This window comes from Pipistrellus hanaki (assembly GCF_964339955.1).
Source record: "Pipistrellus hanaki genome assembly, chromosome: 10".
NCBI classification, from domain to species: domain Eukaryota; kingdom Metazoa; phylum Chordata; class Mammalia; order Chiroptera; family Vespertilionidae; genus Pipistrellus; species Pipistrellus hanaki.
In genome coordinates this window covers 4,542,913-4,564,527 of record NC_140512.1, presented here as the reverse complement: position 1 = coordinate 4,564,527, position 21,615 = coordinate 4,542,913, and the positions used below count along the sequence as shown (strand labels likewise).

The window sequence follows — 21,615 nt, the reverse complement described above, 5'->3', positions numbered from 1 at the left end:
GGTTAAAGTATTTCCCCCCTTAAATTGACACTCTCACTGTCTCTTTGGTATATTGCTCCTTTATTTTATTGTCTCAAAAATAATGTAAGAATACATCTGACTTTCCACTTTGTGATTACAAACAGAATATACATATTCTTTAGCCTTTCTTTCCTAAGGGGTAGTGGTACCTCTGGCAGTATTTGTTCTCATGCTTTGGGGGAAGTAGAAGGGATAAAGACTAGGCTGTGAATCTTGTCTCAGCTGGTGCTTTACTGTGAAACTTAAAAATAAGTGGATCATTTGACCTGGAAAGGGAAACTAACATGTTTCTAATTCTAGAAGTTAAATGATTTATTTCATTTGAGATGTCAAGCCTAACTGCTAGTCTATTGTTTAAAAAAATGTATTTTTATTGACTTCAGAGAGTAGGAGAGAGAGACATAGATGAGAGAGAATCTGGCTGCCTCTTACGTGACACCCCCCTCCCCCCCCCAATCCCACCCTCATCATGCCCGCAACCGAGGGGTGTGCCCTGAACCTCCTGGTGCATAGGTCCATGCTCAGCCATTGAGCCACGCCAGCCAGGGTTTTTTATAAAAATAGCTAGTTAACCATAAATTTCTTTGTCTTCTACAGGGATGATTGGTGTGTGGCATCTATGCTAAAATCTCATATGATTATTGTCCCTCCCCTCCTCCTCTTCCTCTCTCTGACAGTGTTGAAAAAAGAGTGTAGATGTGTGTAATAGATATTATTATACAGAATTTACTGTATATGCATTTTACATATGTGGGCATTGAACTAAGGTGTTTTTTTGTTTTTGTTTTTAATGTTTTTCTACTGTGGACTCCTTTGGTAGTCTGAAATATATAGACCTCTTAGGATGTTTTTAAATGCATAAAATAAAATACATAGGATTATGAGGAAATCAATTACTTTGAAATACAGTTAGCAAAATGTTAAAACTCATAGTAACATGTGCTCCTTAACATAAGGAACAAGTTCTAGCAACACATCTAAATTTCACAGTAATGAGTGTAGATGATATTTAAAGATCTGCAATAATTTATTGTAATATGAAAAGAATGAATTTATGTTGCTGTCAAATTACAAGCAGTGTACTTCTACTGTAGTTGAATGCTATCATATGATTGAAAAGAGGCATTAAATTTTAGGGGACAGTGAAGATAATAAGTATATGACCACCCCCCACCACCCATCCATATTCCCCAAGTTTTGCCTTTTAATTGCTTTCCTTGGCTGCAGTCTCAGATTGAGAACATTCTGTACTAAGGCTTTGCGTCCTGCAGGGCTTAATTTGAGGCTGAAGGGTTTAAACTTAGAAGATAGTTGTCAGTTGAAATGTTTTCAGACATTGTCTCTGCCAGTTGTAGAGGCTTTACAAACGAGCTCTCACAGTCTAATGTGCTGGATCTCCACATGGTCTCAGTGTTCCCGTGACCAGCTTTTCTCCTCTCCTTCCTGGGCTGCGTTTCCTGCCTATATATGGGCTCTTAGTTAATAAAACATTAATAATTCAAGTCGTTTTTAAATACCCATGTTGGCTATTAATGTCTTTTGCTTTTATATGTGTTTTGTTTTGTTTTTTTGTTTTTTTTAAATATTTTAATTTTTCTGCAGGATTCGGAAACTTCAGATACGAAATATCCCGCCTCACTTACAGTGGGAGGTAAGAATTTCTATATTTAAAATTAAGATTTCAATATCTAAGCCTGTTGTTTTTCCAAAGGTTTTTCTCCTTTCCCCAACTCTTGTGCTAGAACACACAATTTCTCTCTCTGATGGTTTGTGTCTTGCTCTGTGGGCTTTTCTTCTGTATCTTTTAAAAATTGCTCTTTGAGATATTTATTAAAAAGTTGAAATAGCTTCTTGGGTAATCCCCTTCATTCAATTTCATTCCAGGGGAATCTTTTTATTTGAGGTCTTTCTCGTGAGTTTGCCAATTGCACTTAAATAGGAAGTTCCCTCCTTGGCAAATTGGTTTTAAAAGGAAAATACCTGTTCTGAGGCTTTACTTTAAAAAGTTACTCTGCTTTCTTTCGCTCAGATGGTGGCACTGTAGTGACCGGGCATAACACAAACGAAATATTTAGCACAATTGACTAGTCTGTGTCAGCAGCTTTCAAAGCATGAGAGTGATGTTACGGTGAGTCTTTGAAACACCAGCGGTTGAAGAGATAAAAGAAAATATCTGAACAAGTTCTGAAAACCTAACTTGGAGAGGCAGTGTAAGGAAAGCTGCTCAGCTCTTGTGTATTTTTAATATAAAAACCAAGCTTTGTAATTTTCATGTTTGTCTTCTAAAATGACAGTTGATGAGTCACTAAACCAGAACCTTCATCAAAATGTGAAGTCTGGTTAAAAGGTTTCTTTGGTGGTGAGTTGAGGGAAGTTGGTCAGAAGCTTGATTTTCCAAGGTCCTGATTGGTAACAGCTCATTTATGCTCAGAATATTTTATACAGCATTTATACCCAGAACAGTATTACTGATTGAATTTAATCTTTGTAGGAGGAGTTAGTTCTTCGGTATATGCTTGAGTGGTTTTCAAGTTATGTAATGCATAAAGAGTATACTTTTGTAGATGGAAACAGTGTAAATAAGGTTAAGCTCAGTGCATTTTCCTGTTTAGGATGAACACGCATTTAAGGAATTGGACAGTTTGGAGGATGGGTCACAAATCATGTGTTGTGGTTTGATTGCTTTGTTTTAACATGATCCATGTTAGATATGATTTTTCTGTTTGTGTATTGTAGCTGTCAGTGGGATAGTCAAATTGTTGCAGCCAGTTTTAAGCAAGTGAATTATTAGAACAGTAGTATATTGGATACAGACAAGTGGCAATTTCGTTTAATTCTTTCCTAGTATCTCTTCAAATTTAGATTGCAGTAGCTTCTCAAGCATTTAGTTTATTGTACTTTTGGTGGTTTTTCAAGCTTTTAGTTTATTGAATTCTTATTCTGGATAAAATTTAACCTCATTCATGAGACTAAATCTTTATTTGGCATACTTCAAAAAATTTATTTATTGATTTTGAGAGAGAAATAACATTGATTTGTTGTTCAGTTTATTTATGCATTCATTGGTTGATTCTTGTATGTGTCCTGACTTGCTTGGGATTGAACCCACAACCTTGGCCTATTGGGATGACGCTGAGCTACCTGGCCAGGGCTGCCATATCTAACTTTAATATTTCATTTTACCTTCATCCATAGTTCTTTAAGGCAGCGGTCACCAACCGGTAGTCTGTGAGGTCCGAAAGGTTGGTGACCGTGGCTTTAAGGTATGGTGAAGTTGGTGACATTTCCATTTTCAGATGGGCAATAAGGGCACACAGATAACTGAGTCAGCACACATACTGAATGGTAAAAAGTTTGGAACTAGATTTTGAAACTCTTAACTTATACATCTTTAAAAAAAATTTAAGTGATGTTTGAAATATTGATTAATAAAATTTATGAGGGGTTGCCCTGGCTGGCACAGCTCAGTGGGTAGAGCATAGGCCTGTGCAGGGATCTAGGTTGTAGATTCAATCCCAGCCCCGGGGTGTGTGTGTGTGTGTGTGTTTGGGAGGCAAAGAATCCATGTGTTTTTCCCTCCCTTCCGCCCTCTTCCTCCTCCTCCTCTTCCTCCTCCTCCTTCTCTTCCTTCTCCTTCCTCATCTCTCCCTTTCTCTCTCCCTCCCCCTCCCCACCCCCACTCCTCTGCTTTCCACTCTCTCTCTTAAAAAAAAAAAATCTATGAAAAAAAAAATCCTAGTAAGAATTAACAACAACAAAAAATTACTGTAGGATAAGGTGGTGTGAGGTTTCCTCTCCTTGAAGATGCAAATGAATGCCGTCTGTTATTTCCTTTTTGAGACAAGTCACTCTTACCTGTACACCCTGAGTGTGCTGGGTGTATTTTGAATGAGTCACTCTTACCTGTACACCCTGAGCGCGCTGGCTGTTTCGTGCCAAAACCTTATTTTGGACAGCGGTGATTTTGCACTAATAGGCCCAGACTCCTTCATGTTGGAGAGAAGAGACTTTGAATGCACTGATTACTCCTAGAATCACTGGGAGTAGAAAGACTGTACATTGTGTGCCTCCTGATTTGATGCAATAGGAACTACACAGACATAGGTGAAATCCTCTAAAAAATAGAGGTTTGACTGGATTCACTTTCAGTCTGACTTTTTTATTTTAGAAATTATTTTTTAAAATATATATTTGTTATTGATTTCTGAGAAGGGAGGGAGGGAGAAAGGGAGGGAGGGAGAGAGAGAGAGAGAGAGAGAGATAGAGAGAGAGAGAGAGAGAGAGAGAGAGAGAGAGAGAGAGAGAAACATCAGTGATAAGAGAGAATCATTGATCGGCTGCCTTCTGCATGCCCCACACTGGGGATGGAGCCCACAACCTATGCCCTGACCGGTGGGTGACCTCCTGGTTCTTAGGTTATGACTTAACCACTGCCAGGCTGGCCAGGCTGGAAAGGACTTCTTTAAGGGAGTTTTCCCCCTAATCTTACTATCTTAGTACTGCTCTCCCATCAAAATAATTGGAATTCCTAATAAGTACTCAGATGCTGAAAGGAGCCCCTCTCGGGAAGCAGTGAGCTCCGTTAGTTGTGCACATGATGTCAGAGTGAAGGCCGGTGGGCCTCGTTGGGGCAGGCGGTCAGGGCGAAGGGTGTCTGGAGAGGTGCGTGTGAGGCAGTCCGGCCTCGGGCGATGTCGGCAGCGGGAGGCCCTGCGAGCTGGCAGGCCTGGCCCGGATGTGCTCCTGCCGGAGCCGCCCGTTCTCTGAGGCGGAGATCTGGCTCTGCGGTCTGACCACGCTTACGAGGAGAACAGACTTCAGACCACAGTCCTGTGGAAAATTGAGGCTGTGTGTTGGCTCTGCTGGAGGACTGAGATCCAGTTTCTCTGGAGAGGGAGCTGGGAAGATGAGTGTCTGGGAGGAGACTCCTGAGGTTTGGGCCACGTGTGTGGTCTGGTGTGACTGACAAAGGAGCAGAGCGCCTTCTGGGTTAACGCGGGAGGAGAGGAGAGGGGCTGGGGCATCCTTCTTTAGAACTAAAGCATCCTCAGACTGCATCCAGGCTTCTGACACCAGGGGGTTGCTCTCTGGTTCTTTTGTTGTTAATCCTCACCCGAGGACATTTTCCCATTGGGTTTTAGAGAGAGTGGAAGGGAGGGGGAGAGACTGAGAGAGAGAAACATCTATGTGAGCGAGACACATGGATTGTCGCCTCCCACATCCATCCTGACCAGGACTAGAGATCGAACCTGTAACCCAGGCACACCCCCCTGGCTGGCATAGAACCTGGGACTCTCTTAACCCGGGGCCGGCGCTCTATGCACTGAGCCAGCCCAGCCAGGGTGGTCTCCGCTTCTTGATGCGGAAGGCGATAACTAGCACACTGAAAACAAATGCCCGTGCTGCAAGCTGGAAATTGCACCATAAAATAGTGGTTTTTGTTTTTTGTTTTTCTCAGAGCAGAGTTACCTTAATGGTTTCCTTTAAACGTCTTTCTTGGTGCTTCTATGTGAGCTTGAAGCAGTTTTTGGAAGTAACTAGATCTTATAGGAAATCTTAAAAGGCTCTTCTTTTGTAGGGCCAAAGGATTGCCTTAACAGGACACTTTATTTAGGGGTTGGCCTGTTAGTTTTGAGCCCCACTCCTAGTAACCAGCCTGGAGAAGTTGACTTGGTAAGGAATGTTAGGAAGCCCTGGGCTTCTTTCATGAGGAAGAGGAGGTTATTCTTTAGTCGCTTGGTGGTGGGAGGGCCAGGTTGAGGGGGAGAGGTGGTAGAGAGGAGCGCCAGAACCTCCCTGTCACTTACACTCAGTCCGGCGTGTTCCGTCTCTGGAAGAAGGGCTAAGGCTTGAGAAAGATGCCCACATTTCAGAACATTCTGAAGAGGCATTCTAACAAATGAGGTGGAAACTGCAGAAAATGGCTACTTTCTTGTGAGATGAGGCAAGTACTTACAATGGAGAAACGATATGATCTACATTACACTTAGAAGAAAGCTTAATGAGGGTAAGTTGTAGAGGTCAGAAATTTCCAGAAGATTAACAACAGCTTCTTAAAGCTGGTAACATCTCAGTGAAGCCTATTATTTTCTTTCCACATGTGCTCTGAACAGAGTAAGAGATCGATGATGGGGACCTCCCTGGCGGCACCAGGAAGAAGAACTGGCAGCATCATGAAGAGAGGCTTTGGCAGAAGGGAAGCAAAGCAAGTTTTTATTTAGAAAGAAACAAGGAAGGAGGCAAGAAGGTAGTGATGCCATACGATCTAGTCTGGGGGAAGACCAGGCAGTAGCAGAGTTAGTACGAGACTGAACACGCCGACCCTGAGTGTAAGTGTCTGTGAGGATTGCCCTCACAGTGACACGGGATGAATGAGCGTGTGCTGAGAATAAGCTGTCTTATACAATACGTTAGGGAGAGGCACAGTGACTTCAGTTCAAGAGATGTAGGCAAGGCTGGGCAATCTTAGGTGAGGACCCTCGTGGATGTCGGTATCTTTAAGGGAAGGAGCTGTCACATTTTCATCTGCCTCATGCGGCTCCTGTTGGGCACTCTGGTCAGATGCTGTTTGGCCGATGATGAGTGTGTGAATTACTGCCGAACAGAAGTTGGGTGAGACCAGATCAGTTAAGTATAAATGACAATGTAAAGCTAGCAATACGAGGCACTTTAACCCAGCCACACAGAAAAGGACATCTGTAGGGACCGCAGGGTTGACATTAATCAGGAGTTGAACAAGAAGGTCACCAGAGGCATTGGTGTGAATATTGGAAATAACCCATTTACAAGTTGCCTTCTGCAGTAGGACATCTTGGAGCTGGAAATAAAAGTAGGAGCTGATAAACAGGGTGTTTTTTCTTTAAAGGAGATGGTGTGGTTGAAGCCTGGTGTGCACAGATAGACAAAGGCAGAGCTGTTCAGAGGTAGTGGCTCCCTCTTCGGCCCCCAGAATCCTCTGCGGGGGTGTTTCGGGACTCTGGAAGTCACGTGACATCAATGAATTTGAGCAAATAGTTATTAGAGGTAGTTTATAGTTATTAGAGGTAGTTTATCGTGACCAAATAATTTGGAAGGAGTGTAACAGGCAATTTAAGGAGATAATTGATGCAGATAGGTGACTGTCCTCACCAGGCACTGAGCACTGGGCCATAAATGGCTGACGTTTAGTAAGCGCTGTGTGCTGGGTGCTGGATTAACCCATTTTATCTTCACAACAGTCCCATGTCCCCACTTTACAGATGAGGCAACTGAGGTACAGAAAGGTGAAATAACTTGTCCGGGTCACGCAGCTGGCAAGGGGTACAGTTTCTGTTCTTAGGGTACTCAAACCGAAAACTTCCCCCCACCCCCTCGCAAAAGGCAGTTGCTATATATTATTTGTAATGATCATTTATTTGCTTTCAACCTGCCATTGAAAGTTTGGCAGCGAACCCAACAGAAATTGGGTTTTTCCCAGGCCTGGAGGAACTATGTGGTTCTGAGTGAGGAATGGACTTGGACAGGTTCTGGGGGGAAGTTTTTGGTAAACTCTGGTCAGTAGGGTTCTCGCTGTCTCGTTGCTCTGGGCGGAGACCCGGCCTCGTAGAAAAGGCCCGGTGAAGGGGTGTGGGGGAAACGGCGCTTTCCTCTGGCCTGTATCTGAGTGGCCGTGAGGCAAGCGTTCTGCCTCCGGGCTGCCACCTCCTGTGCTCACCGCCCCTGGCACTGCGATGCCTGGACTTTGGTCCTGTACTGCCATAGTGCTTTTGAGACGGTCATTTCATGGTCTTCATGCCCTTTAATAGTGAACCTATTATGAAAATCTAAAGCTTAAGCAAAATGGGCTAATATAATGACAGTTTCAACCATTGTTAATATGTGGTCAGGCAGTCTTGTTTTGTTTATAACTCTATACCCTTTTCACCTTTTTCCAGATTATTTTGAGGCAAACCTTAGACATATTACTTATTTGGTAAATACTTATTTAGTAAATACTTCAGTATGTGTCTCTAAAAGATAACATCTCTATCAGTTTGCTTACGATAACAAAATACCATAAAGTGGGTGGCTTAAATGATAGGAACTTTATTTAAAAAATTGATTTGAGAGAGAGAGGAAGAGAAACATGTGAGAGAGACACATTGATTGGTTGCCTCTCATCTGAGTCCCAGGTTCGATTCCGCCAAGGGCACATGCCTGGGTTGTGGGCTCGGTCCCTGGTAGGGGGTGTGCAGGAGGCAGCCAATCAATGATTCTTTCATCATTTCTCTCTTCCCTTATTCTCTGAAATCAATAAAGAAATATACTTAAAAAAAATAAAAAATATATTTTATATATTGATTTCAGACAGGAAGGAAGGGGAGAGAGAAATAGAAACATCAGTGATGAGAGAGAGTCATTAATAGGCTGCCTCCTGCACACCTCACACTGAGCATGTGCCTTGACCTGGAATCAAACCTTTTGGTGCACAGGACATTGCTCAACCAACTGAACAACACTGGTCAGGGCCATGAAGAGCTGATTTTTTATTTTAGTATATATATTTTACTGATTTTATTTATTTATTTATTTTTTTTTTTTACAGAGAGGAAGGGAGAGGGGTAGAGAGTTAGAAACATCAATGAGAGAGTAACATTGAACAGCTACCTCCTGCACACCTCCTACTGGGGATGTGCCCACAACCAAGGTACATGCCCTTGACCGGAATCAAACCTGGGACCTTTAGTCCTCAGGCTGATGCTCTGTTCACTGAACCAAACCGGCCAGGGCCAGGCAGAGCTTTTTACATAATACCTGAGCTGTGCTGTTTAGGAATAAGTGTGATTCCATAACGGAGGTTTACAGGAAAGGAAGTTTACTATTTGGGGGTGGAAAATAAGGTAACAGTTATCCACACTTTATTGTTCTATGGCCAAACTGCCAAACAAGCTTCTTATAAAGCCCATTTAAAAACTGGGATCTTCTCTGCATGGGAACGACAGGTCTGCATTTTCTGAACTCATAGGGGCCCCCAGAACTCTTGCTGTTCTCTGTGCCAAGGGGACAGAAGTAAGGTTTCTGTTGAATATCGATCTGTATCATTTTTTACTTTCAACACTTCTGACATCAGACATTTTTTTTGTTATTTTATTTTATTTTTCAGTTACAGTTTACATTCAATATTATTTGAATTAGTTTCAGATGTATAGTATAGCAAATAATCATGTAATTTATTTAAAAAATTTTTATTTTATTGATTTCAGAAAGAAAGGGAGAGAGAGATAGAAACATCAATGATGAGAATCATTGATCGGCTACCTCCTGCACACCCCCTACTGGGGATCAAGCTTATTAGTCAACAGAGCGTCAAACCTCAGCTCCGCTTGTGGCTTGGGAGCCGCAGTTTGCCGACCACTGGGATAAGGCATGGAGAAAGGAGCGCAGATCTTGCTGCCCTCTTCAGGTGCGCATGTGATTCGGCCATAGAGATGTGAAGGCAATGCTTCCTACCTCTGATACTAACGACCCACGTTTTCGGGGTTGACCGGGGGAGGGAGAAGGCCCAGGCAGGGGGTGAGCACAGTACACTGTGTGGACGCAGGCACTCTTCATTCCAATTTTAGGATCCGCAGCCAGAGGGCAAGGTTCCTCAGCACTCAGAACATTTCCCCCTTTGTGTTTTGCATGGCTAAATGGCCTGCTTTGTCTTACCCAAACATAACCTTACTATTGAGAGTTTTTCCCACGTGGGGACAAGAAAGGCTGTGGTTTTCTGTGGCTTTTCCTAGATGTGTGTGTCGTATACAGACCCTCACGTAGTGCACATGCACTGGCTCCTCAGTCGTCAATCGGTTCTTGTCTGGGGACAAAAGGAAGTGTTCAGTGAGCGCTGGTTGAACAGAATCAATGTGATGCTTTTCAGAACGCGGCCAAGCCCAGATAGAGATCTCTGTGTTCCCCTCGCGGGATTCCTCTTGCTCTATGCTTTGTGTCTCCCCTCCTCCGTGGACGTCGAAGGATTGAAATTGTTTAGTTAGCTTATTGGGTTGATGGTAATGAATTGATTTTCAGGAACCCCACCCCCACCCCACACACAGACACACAAACATAAACGTTACTTTTTATAAAACGTGTGGTTAGTGATGGGAGTGAACCCAACCACCCTCACGGTTAGTAATGGGTGCTTTTGCAATGTAGTTTGACAGGAGTAACTCATTGCTTTTTATTGCTCCTTATCGTTACATGCTTAAAACCCACTGCACTTTCTCCACGCAAAGCCACAGGGAAGCAGTGGCTTTTGTAACCTTCCTTTCAGAAGACTTCCACCGATATTTTGCGTGTGGCGAGACTCTTCGCGATGAAGAGAATTCCTATCATGAGGCAGGAAATGTCCTGATCATAGGTGTTTCCAGCAGTTGCTGTTCGTGATGCAGATGGCAGAATGCCTTCGGCAGGACCTGCAGTTGCTTCTCTGTGACCTGTGGACTGTAGTATTGGGCAGGCCACGCCCAAGACCCCAGCCTCATTAGGAAGGGTTAATGCTAAGCCTGAGTTATACCGTCATTACCTCCGAGTTCTTCTTTCTCAGCAAATCCAATGTCCATCAACCCAGAGCATGCTCTGTGCACTTCCAGTGTTTCCCCAGCTGAACAAATAGTTCTGATTTCACATAATCTTCATCATTTCCCCCTCCCCCAATAAAAGACATGACCTAATCATGTTCGTTTCTTTCTCGCTTAACTAAACCGAGCAAGTCTTTCATCAGACACAGCTTTGTTTCTGAATGCTGGGATTTTATCCCAACTTATTGTTTAATTAATGTTTGTTTATTAAGAGGATCTTTGCTCATATGTTACCCTCTGCTGCTGGAGACAGAGCTTTGCTGTATGTAGTAGAGCTTTCATTCCCTCTGTGGACTGGGTCCAGGGCGTCTGTCACTGAGTGTATGGATCTCCTCTACTTTACAGTGTGTTTTAGGGTTTTAACTTCACTACTCATTTTTTAAATCATTTATTTCCCCTGGCTTTTATTTTCTCTTGTATGTATTCTGAAAAGTCCGTGACAATTGTCTTTGGTGAGTTGCTTCATCCTTTTGGAAAGTAGTTATTTTATTTTTAGAAAAATATATTTTATTGATATTTTACAGAGAGGAAGGGAGAGAGAGAGAGAGCTAGAAACGTCGATGAGAAAGAAACATCGACCAGCTGCCTCTTGCACACCCCCTACCCGGGATGTGCCCGCAACCAAGGTACATGCCCTTGACCGGAATCGAACCTGGGACCTTTCAGTCCGCAGACCGACGCTCTACCACTGAGCCAAACCGGTTTCGGCAGGAAAGTAGTTATTTTTTTAGTGGGGTAGGCTTTTCTGTAGCTAAAAGACCTCAAGATCCCTGGTTCCCTACCTTTAGACCCTCAATAACCAATTAGTTTTTAAAATCAACAACCCATATACCATCCAAATAATTACGGTGTACACATGGGCAAGCTTCATTGTTCAGCTTACCAACGCTCGTGGAGCCACGCATGGACTGTGTGCCCCAAAGGACCCAGTCCTTTGGGCAGGCAGGGGGAGACCTAAGGTGCTTGGGGCCACGCCTCCCTTCCACAGCAGGAGGGACTCAGGGAGAGCTTTTCCCCCTGAGCCTGGATGACACCTCGGAATCCTTCTTAAACACCATAGTCACAACCAGTTGTTTGCAGCCGGAATGCAAGAAGATCCCTATTTGTCTCCTTGGGCTGGATGCGCTATTAAAAGCCTGTCCATTGGACTCCCATACATCTCTACTGCTCCCCTGAGAGTGTCTGCAACCTCACATCTACCAGTCCTCCCAGGACGGGAAGAGAGCACAGCGAGGGTGCATTGTTTGTCTGAGATGCAGGACTCCAGATCCTCCCTCGGGCCTTGTCTGAGGTGCTCCCGGACCCGCACAGCTGTTTCCCTCTGGGGGCCTGGTTTCTGCGTCTCTTGGAGGAGGACACGGAACTGACTGGAATGTTCTGTACGGTTCTGAACTGTGCTTACCGCAATGTGGGCCTTTCTTCTCCTTGGCAGGTGCAGATGTTTGTTCAGTGAAGGGAAGGTTATATGCCCACATTCTCTGGACATGAGACTGTCATTCATTACAGGTGAACTAGCTGTTAGGTATTGAAAGGCTTTTACTTTAAGGACATGTGTGATGTCTCAGTTACCTAGGTTACCTGGCACTAACATGAAGGACTGGTCCGGTCAGGGTGATTAGTGGTGAGGTGACAGGCCCAGACTTTCTGTGGGCCAAGGGACGGCCACCCTGTGGCAGAAGACTCGCTGAGCCTGGTGACAGCAAGTTGTTGGCCGTGTAAACGGAAGTGAGTTAACTCTAAGCACGGTGATGAGGCTTGCTGAGTGCCCACTGAGGGGCTGAGGAGTTGGGCTCATCTCACTAAGAAACTGACCACTGTCCATCTTAATGCAATGAGTGCTGTCCATTTTAACCTTTTAAAATAGAAATGCTTGTTTTTGTCTCTTCTGAATCTTAGAAAGCCTTTTCTCAAGTCAAACGTTGGCAGTCATCCCTTTAAAATGTATAATTCAGTGTTTTTTTTGATAGATTCACAGGGTTAGGAACCATTACCTCTATCTAATTCTGGAACTTTTTTTTTTATTCCAAAAAGTAACCCAATAGATGTTAATGATCACTGACCTTCCTATCTTCCAGCCCCTTTCCAGCCCCTAGTAACCGTGAATCTACTTTCTGTCTCTATGGGTTTACCTTATTGTGGACATGTCACAGAAATGAAAGTACATAATACATGGCCTCTTAGCACAATGTTTTCAAGGTGCATCCAATTTTAGTATATGTGCTGCCGAAGCGAGCACAAGGTGCATCCATATTGTAGAATGTACTTTATTCCTTCGTGTGGCCAGGTGGTATTTCAGTGTATGAATATGTCACATTGTTCACCCATTTGTCAGTTCCAGGTATTTTATTATAAGGCTCCATAGAGCCCAGTAGAATCACTAATGCACATCTGAAGGAGTCATTTTTATAGGAAATATTCTTATCAGTACTGACTTTGGAACCCACCTTTCTTTTCCTTCTCTAGCTGTTTTTATTTCTATTAAAAATAAGTAAACTGTAGCTCTGGCCAGGTACCTCAGTTGGTTAGAGTGTCGTTTTAATATGTCAAGGTTGTGGGTTCAATCCCTGGTCAGGGCACATATAAGAATCAACCAATGAATGCATAAATAAGTGGACAACAAATCAGTGTCTCTCTTTCTCCCATCCTCTCTCTTGTTTCCCTCTTATCCCCCCATCTCTCTTTAAAAAGATTAAAATTTTAAACAAGGGTAAAATGCCAACATCTGGTATAGTCTACTACCAGTTTTGGAGGCCACTTACTTTTGGATATTTTTCACTTCACTTGGATAAGATACTTCTTAATCACTTCCCTTACCCAGGATTATGTTAGAATTGTAATTAGGCTTTTGTACTGCTGTCTCTCCCTTTCCTCTAGTAATTTGTAGCTGTTGAGAGGTAATCCCGGCCTTTCTGCACAAGGAATAAATGAGTGAGTGAAACTGGGGTTTGCGACTAGGATTCCCTCCCTAGTGTTGGAAATTTTGGTTTAGGGCTGAGGCCTGGAGGAGGCCTGGTCAGTCACTGCTTTCCGGCTCACTGCTGGATTCTCCCAAGATCTGTGGCATGTGGGGGTGGACCACAGGAGGCTCGGTGTTTAAGGTTTGGGGGGCTGCTGCAGTGGGAGAGGACTGGAGAAAAGAGAGCAGGTTAATAGCTGGTGCTGTGGAATTCCATGTGGCAGTTAAAATGAACGTGCTAGATTTGTATTTACCAACATGATTGGCCACCAAGATGACAGAGGAAAAACAAGATGAATAATGTCATATTAAACAAGTTAGTATATAAAATATGCCTCTGTTGATTCATCTGCAAAATGGGGATAATAGCCACATTTTGAGGAGTGTGTATATATATGAGCCTAATCAACTATTACGACCAGCCAGTAGCTATGATGTTCACTGACCACCATGGGGGCAGACGCTCAACACAGGAGCTGCCCTGGTGGTCAGTGTGCTCCCATAGCCAACCTCCTGTGGTCGGCCAACTTCTTCACACACCCCCGCTGGTCAACCTCCCATGGTCCCTCCCCCTGGCCGGCCGGCCAACCTCTGTGGTCCTTCCCCCCAAGACCAAGACTAGGCCCCGATTGCTTGGTAGGCCGAGGAACCCCACCTGTGCATGAATTTGTGCACCGGGCCTTTAGTATGTAAATATTTACAAAAATTCCTCTGAGTACATATGTGAATATATATAGTAGTATATGCATATACACATACATTTTTTTAAAAAAACCTTTAAAATTCACATAATTATAAAATTTACCAAGTGGGTTTTAATGTATCGATGAGGTTGTACAACCATCACTACTAATTCCAGGACATTGTCATCAGCCCCAAAAGAATCTCCGTTTGTTAGCACTCACTCCCAATTCTCCCTTCCCCAGCCCCCAACAACCACTCGCCTGTTTTGTCTCTGTGGAGTTACCAATCTGATAAATGGAATTTGCAATACGTGACCTTTTATGTCTGGCATATTTCATTGTACATAATGTTTTCAAGGTTCATCCACACGGTAGCATGTATCAGTACTTCATTTTTGTCTTCTGCTGAATCATATTCCATTGTATGTGTAGACCACGTTTTGTTTCTCCAGTTGGGTTGTTTCTACTATTTGGTACTTGTGAATCACGCTGCTATGACGTAGGTGCATAACTATTTCTTCAAATCTCTGCTTCAGTTCTGGGTATTTATCCAGAAGTGGAGTTGTCAGGTCATATGGTAATTCTATTGTTATTTATTTTTATTTTTTTTTAGTAACTGCCATATTGTTTTCCATAGAGGCTGGACTATTTTATATTCCTCTCGGGTGTATGAGGGTTCTAATTTTTTTCATATACTTGCTAAGACTTACTGTTTTTCTTTAAGATATATAGCCATTCCTATCGCGTATAAAGTAACATCTCATTTGGTTTTGAAATGCATTTCCTTGGGGACTAATGATGTTGAGCATCTTTTCATGTGACACACAAACTTCTAAACCATCTGGAGAGACCCACCAAACTGACCATGGTTTTTGTTTTTTTTTTTTAGTTTGGGGGAAGTAAATAGTTTAGAAGCAGGTGGTCAGAAGGGGTTCTAAGTTTATATTATTTCAAGTGTTTTTTACAAATATTTCTGTTAGTAAAATATAGAACAAGTTAATGCTGGTTAATACCTTCATCTGAATAAGGTACATAAAAATACAGTAATGGCACTTGAGACATGGGAGTTGATAAAGTTCTTTCCTACCAGTTGATGATTGTGATCATCAAGCGAAGTCAGGATTGAACTGGTTTTAGTTTGTGTCATCATATTTCAATTTAATTGGGTAAAGAAATGGGGCAGCTTAGTTCAGCATGTGGGGAAGAGTGTGGCTCTGACAGCTGGGGCTTCAGTCATTTCTCCATCACTTTGGAATCTGTGCTGTAATTTACCTTCTGTGAAACGGGATGGTACCTCATGGGATCGTGTGGCCTAAATGAGTGAACATAGAAAACCATGTGGGACATGCTGCTCCTAGAAAGCTCCTGGGGTGTCTCCCAGAAGTCACTGTGGAAAGGCATTGTGGTTGGCGAGGGGAGAGTGGCATTGGATGATGAGGGGGTCACACAGGCCTTCCGACATGTGTTAGGGATTTTGGATGCTATTCGTTACAAAGGGAAGTTCTTAGAGTTTATAGGGTGTGAGTTGATTAGCTCAGCTTTAAAAAGTACAGCAGAGGAAATATAGTTAATATTCTAATAACTAGGTGTGGTGGTGGATGGGTGTGGGATTTATTGGGGTGATCACTTACTAAGTTGTGTAATGTTTGGTCACGGGTGTACACCTGAAACTAATATAATGATGCATATCAAGTGTAATTGAAAATAAAAAATGATTTAAAAAAAATCAGTCTAGCCGAAACCGGTTTGGCTCAGTGGATAGAGCGTCTAGCCCAGAACTGTCCAGTGGAAAGATAATACAGGCCGTTAGGGAATTTAAAATTTTCTAGTGGCCGCATAAAAAAAAATTAAGAAGAAAACAGGTGAAATTATTTTTAATAATTTGCTAAAGCAAATGTAGCTAAAATGTTATAATTTTAACTTGTAATCAATATTTAAAACATTTTTTACTATGTCTTCTAAATATGGATCTATTTTACATTTGAGCACATTTCTAGGGCCCAACAGCCCCGTGTAGCCAGCGGCTGTCACACTGGGACAGTGCAGGCCTCACTGTTAAGAGAACCAGCAATTGGCAGCAGAAATGAATCTGAGGGTTCGGAGTAGGAGGTAGCAATACTAGGTGGACTTTTAATAATGAGCCTCAGGAAGATGAAGGTGAAATTATTCAGGTTGCATACAAAGTTTCTGAAATACATACATGGAAGCCAGTGTAACTCTTAGGGATGGATTACTTGCAACACACCTGACATGTAGTCAATCACTGTGGTTAATAATCACTAGTCCGGTGGGAGAAGAAAGACCAGTGAAGAGGTTATAAAATGGCATTGCTTTCATTCGCAGGATTAGGTAAGCTCAGGTGCTATGGAAACAAGAGCGCCCTCCCCACTCTGAGGGTGTGGCAGGAGTAGGTGTGGGGGAAGCGGGTTAAAGGGGCTGGAAGAGGCAGGCTGTACCAGAACACTGAGGGCATCCAGAGGCCCCTGGAGAGGAGTAATTCCAGGAGGAGAATGGTCACGGGGTGGTGGGCTGGAGTCAAGGATGCCAATTAGGCCTTTGGTTCAAGGTGATGGGGCCTGAGCGGTGGGTGTGAAGAACAAGTCATCAGCAGGTTTTCCTGGAGAGCATGAACTCCTCCCTGCCCAAGGGGACCAGCTGAAATAGCTGGTTTGGTGGGGGCGGGGATGGAGGGGTTTGTTGCTGTGGCAGGGGGAATGTGATCATGTGTGAGTTACAAAGATAGTTTTTCAGCCATCTTTATTTTGGTGTTTGTGTTTGAATAAATTAGGCTACTAGATTGAAGAGGGCATGAAGAAACTTATTTTGATTATAGCAGTGGTTTCATGAGTACATACGTAATGGCAAAACTGATAAAATTTCACTTTAAAATAATACTTCAAGGGTTAAACAAACCTAGGTAATTAGCTAGTATTATTTTTTTAAAGTATTTTAAAATATATAATTTAATTGTGTGTTTTTTGTTTTTTTTTTTACAGAGAGGGAAGGGGAGGGATAGAGAGTTAGAAACATCAACGAGAGAGAAACATCATCGATCAGCTGCCTCCTACACTGGGTATGTGCCCGCAACCAAGGTACATGCCCTTGACCGGAATTGAACCTGGGACCCTTCAGTCCTCCAGCTGACACTCTATCCACTGAGCCAAACCGGTTAGGGCAAGCTAGTATTATTGATCTTAGTTTTTTTTAAGTTTTATTGAGCTATAATTCACACACTGCACTATTCCCCCATTTAGAGTGCACAGTTCTGTGGTTTTTAGTATGATCACAGATATGTGCAAGCATCACCACAGTCAGTTTTAGAGCGTTTTCATCACCTCACAAGAAACCTTTAGCTGCCGCCCTTCCCTCGCTCCAGCCCGAGGCAGCCACTAACCAAGTTACCTCTGTTTCTGCAGAGCTCCCTCTTCTGGACATTTCCTATGAATGGAACCTTAAGATGTGGTCTTTTGGCATTGGCATCTGCATCGTTCACTTACTGTTTTCAGGGTCCATCTATGTTGTAGCATGTATCAGCACTTCATCCCTGTTTATGGCCAAATACTCCGTTGTGTGGCTGTACCACATTGTGTTTGCCCTTCAGGTGGAGGCACTTAGACTGCTTCCACTCTAGCTGTTAAGAATGACCTCGGTCTTTACAACTGTGCTAAGGAGAGTGACAGTCTTTGTGTTTAAGCATGTGCTGCTTTCTTGCTATTTCCACATTTGGATGAACTTTTAATTTTTTTAAAGTGCTGAACATTTGAGATTTTCAAGTTGTAAATATATAAAAAGGGGGATTCCGCCAAGACATTCATTCCCTCTGCGGCTGTAATTTGCTTTGGTATCGTCTTCCCTCCCAGTTGGAGTTAGACTTACATAAGCACAGAGAAATGTTTTCTGTGGGCTTGAGTAAAACAAGTTCATTTAGGAATGAGGGTTCTGGTTTGTTAAGAGATTGTGGAAATGTTGGAAATGTGCCGTGGCAGTATTTCGGGTTTTGTTTGTTTTTACCATTAAAACAAGGCTGTTTAAAAAACATTTGTGGTTGAGATGGATGGGAGAAGAGACAAGACATTCTAGGAACTGAGAGGAGGCAGGAACCTAGGGATGGCGGTGGGGGTTTATGGAACAGATACAGGAACACGTGTCTTTCCTTCCCGTAATGCAGGCTGCATCCACAGGGCAGACTGGGGAGGAGCTGTATTTACGCGGGAGCTCAGTGGGTGGAGTGGCAGGGTGCAGTGTGGTCCTGATCTGCAGAGCTCTCAGATGAGTGCCTTCCCGGCCGTTAGAGGGAAACGGGCTGCTTAGCTGCTCAGGCCCTGGGGGATTTGTGATTCTGACTGGGTTATTGGCAGTCTTTCCCCATCTCTCAGTTGTGATGACCCCCCAAACTTACAAAGACCCATTGAAATTCATCTCGGGTGTCTGGGTAAACACCCCCCTAGGTTGTCTGGTTAACTTTTCTCCAACGAAGATTGATGATGGACCTATTTTTCCTTTAAGAATTATAGTGTGTGGCTTTTTTGGTGTGTGTGTGTGTGTGTGTGTGTGTGTGTGTGTGTGTGTGTGTGTGTTTTATTTATTATTAGTGCAAGGCTTATTGAAATATAATTTACACACAGTAAATTCGCCATTTTTAGAGGATAGAATTGTAGTTTTTAATCCCCCGCCCCACAGAGATTTTACACACAGGATAGTTCTGGTAATCAGTGACATTTATTATTATCTACAAATAGAATGTTTAACTCTACAAGCAATTTTATTTTCAACATATTAAACTTTGTACAGTAGATGCAGTGAAAATTTTATGTATATTTCCTCGATTTTTTAAGTTAAAAGTTTTCTTGTATCATTTATTTATCTGCCTGTATGTGTGTATATATCTATATTAATATGCTAATTAGACATCTTTCAGCTGTCCAATTTCCTTCTGGACCATTCCTGCTGCTTTAATTATTAAGATGGAATGAATTTAAATACCTCTTTATAATTCTATTAATATGCATATAAAACATTTAAAAATATATATTTTATTGATTTTACACAAAGAGGAATTGAGAGGGATAGAGAGTTAGAAACGTCGATGAGAGAGAAACATTGACCAGCTGCCTCTTGCACACCTCCCACTGGGGATGTGCCCGCAACCAAGGTACATGCCCTTGCCTGGAATCGAACCCTGAACCTTTCAGTCCCCAGGCTGACGCTCTATCCATATAAAACATTTTTGGCATTGAAACATTTTTGTCTTAAAAATACAGGTAGGTTGCTTTTTTTAGATTTTAAGGTGTTACATGTTGCATATTATGCCTCTTTGGGTGGCATTGTAAGAAGTTTTCTACATTTCCCGCTTTTATAAACGATGTCTGTGATCAGCATGACATGTGTGTCAGATTCACCTCTGCAGCAGGCGAACACTGTTGGGGAGTGCCGTTCCTAGTAAGCCACCGAGAACTTCCTCTGAGAAGCCCTTCCTTCACTCAGGAGCCCCGGGGATGTCTTCCCGTGTCTGTACATTCCCATGCCAGGGACAATGTAGTGAACGGAAACCCTGTTCATGTGACCGTGCATCCTGGTGGCCGAGACTGACCATGAGAGATATGTGGGCTCTGAATTAAAGATGAAGCGTTCTGATTTAATAGCAGCTGTAGTTAGAGACAGAGATCAGTATGTGCTATTAATAGGCCCCATTCAAAGGAAATTCACGTCAAAACGTCACTATGAAAAATGTAACGACTCCCCATTCACAAATAGGTATTAATTAGCCTTATTTAAAATGGGGAAACATAGCCCTGGCTGGTTTGGCTCAGTGGATAAAGCATCGGCCTGCGGACTGAAGGGTCCCGGGTTTGATTCCGGTTAAGGGCACAAGCCTTGGTTGCGGGCTTGATCCCCATTGGGGGACGTGCAGGAGGCAGCCATTCAGTGATTCTCATCATTGATTCTATCTCTCTCTCCCTCTCCCTTCCTCTCTGAAATCAAGAAAGATATATTTAAAAAAAATAATAATAAAATGGGGAAAAATAAAATAAAAAGTTTATTCCTAGACATACCTGCCTATAGTTTTAAAATCAGAATCAGTAGACAAAAGCCTGAAAGAGACCACACAAGATAAATGATGTTGCTTAAGAGAAGTTGCTTAAAGTTTATCAGGGAATTAATTACCTGACCACTCAGTGGGTCTCTTGATGCTTTACTGTGTGCTGGGGCCAGAACACATTCTCAGGAGCCGTTCGTCAAAGTTGTTAATGGATAATTGGTTCCCTAGAAGTTAATAGAATCTCACCTTAGTTTATTTTTCAGAAACCTCTTTTTCTGGTTCTTGGAAGGAGGGTTGGGTTTGGTTCATACTGATGAGAGGGGCACCCACAGTCGCGGTCTGATGCAGGGCAGGCGCTCTCTCCCGGCCTCGCGTCAGACCAACACGCGCAGTGGAATGGTGCAGCCGCAGGGAAGATGTAGCGGACAGTTTCCAGTTGTGCTTCTTCCAGCCTCGCATAGATTTAGAAATGTTCGCTTCTCTTTTTTTACACCTTTTACTAAGAATTGATATACCACTCAGCTTAGTCTCTAGCTCCACATAGAATATCAACTCTGTTCTTTCTTCATTTTGCTGGCCTGCCTTGAGAGTCGTTGTTCCGATGAGTCCATATTAGCTATAAAAAGAAGTTCTTTGAGAAGGAACATCTTAAAGATGAAACTTGATGTGGGCTCTTGTCTCGTGACTCTGTACATGGAGGAAGTGTGATGAGGCGTTGCTGTGTGTGTGGGAAACTGATGCTTCCTGCCGCTCCGGCCTGGGAATCGGGTGCTGGGGCCGGGAGCACTGCGGAGCTGCCTCAGGAATGAGCCTGCGGCCAGGGATCTTGGGAGACGCAGGAGAGGGGACCCCGCAATGGTGCCCTTCCCTCACTATGAGAGGCCAGACCCAGTTAATTTTGGGCGCTCTTTTCCAGCACAGTTCTTTGTGATTTGCAAACATTTCTGCCCTCGTAATACCTTGGGAAACTGAAAATGTGTGATTTTCTCCCCTCCCGCTAGGTGCTGGATAGTTTACTAGGCCAGTACGGAGTGGTGGAGAGCTGTGAGCAAGGTACACGTCTTCTCAATTGCTTTCAATTTTGTGAAAGGGGGGCGTAAAAAGAAGACTAACGTGTTTCTTTCTCTTCCTTTTTTTCTCCCCTCAGTGAACACTGACTCGGAAACTGCAGTCGTAAACGTAACCTATTCCAGTAAGGACCAAGCCAGACAGTAAGCAGATTGACACTTTTCATCTCTATGGGTAGTAAGCAGGTTAAGTACGGTACCTATATTTTAGCCTAGTGGATAGCAGAAGTAAACTTCATTTTGCAAAGTTTGACCTTGCAAATCTTTT

General features: G+C 43.1%; 1 protein-coding gene across 1 annotated transcript in view; it reads left to right on the top strand.

Moving 5' to 3' along the window:
* IGF2BP3 (insulin like growth factor 2 mRNA binding protein 3) overlaps positions 1-21,615 on the top strand; it is an 82,177-nt gene that overhangs the window by 29,344 nt on the left and 31,218 nt on the right. Inside the window, exons 3-5 of the mRNA XM_084896348.1 lie at positions 1,624-1,672; positions 21,282-21,333; positions 21,428-21,491. Coding sequence (XP_084752474.1) covers positions 1,624-1,672; positions 21,282-21,333; positions 21,428-21,491 — 165 coding nt within the window. The remainder of the gene's footprint in view (positions 1-1,623; positions 1,673-21,281; positions 21,334-21,427; positions 21,492-21,615) is intronic.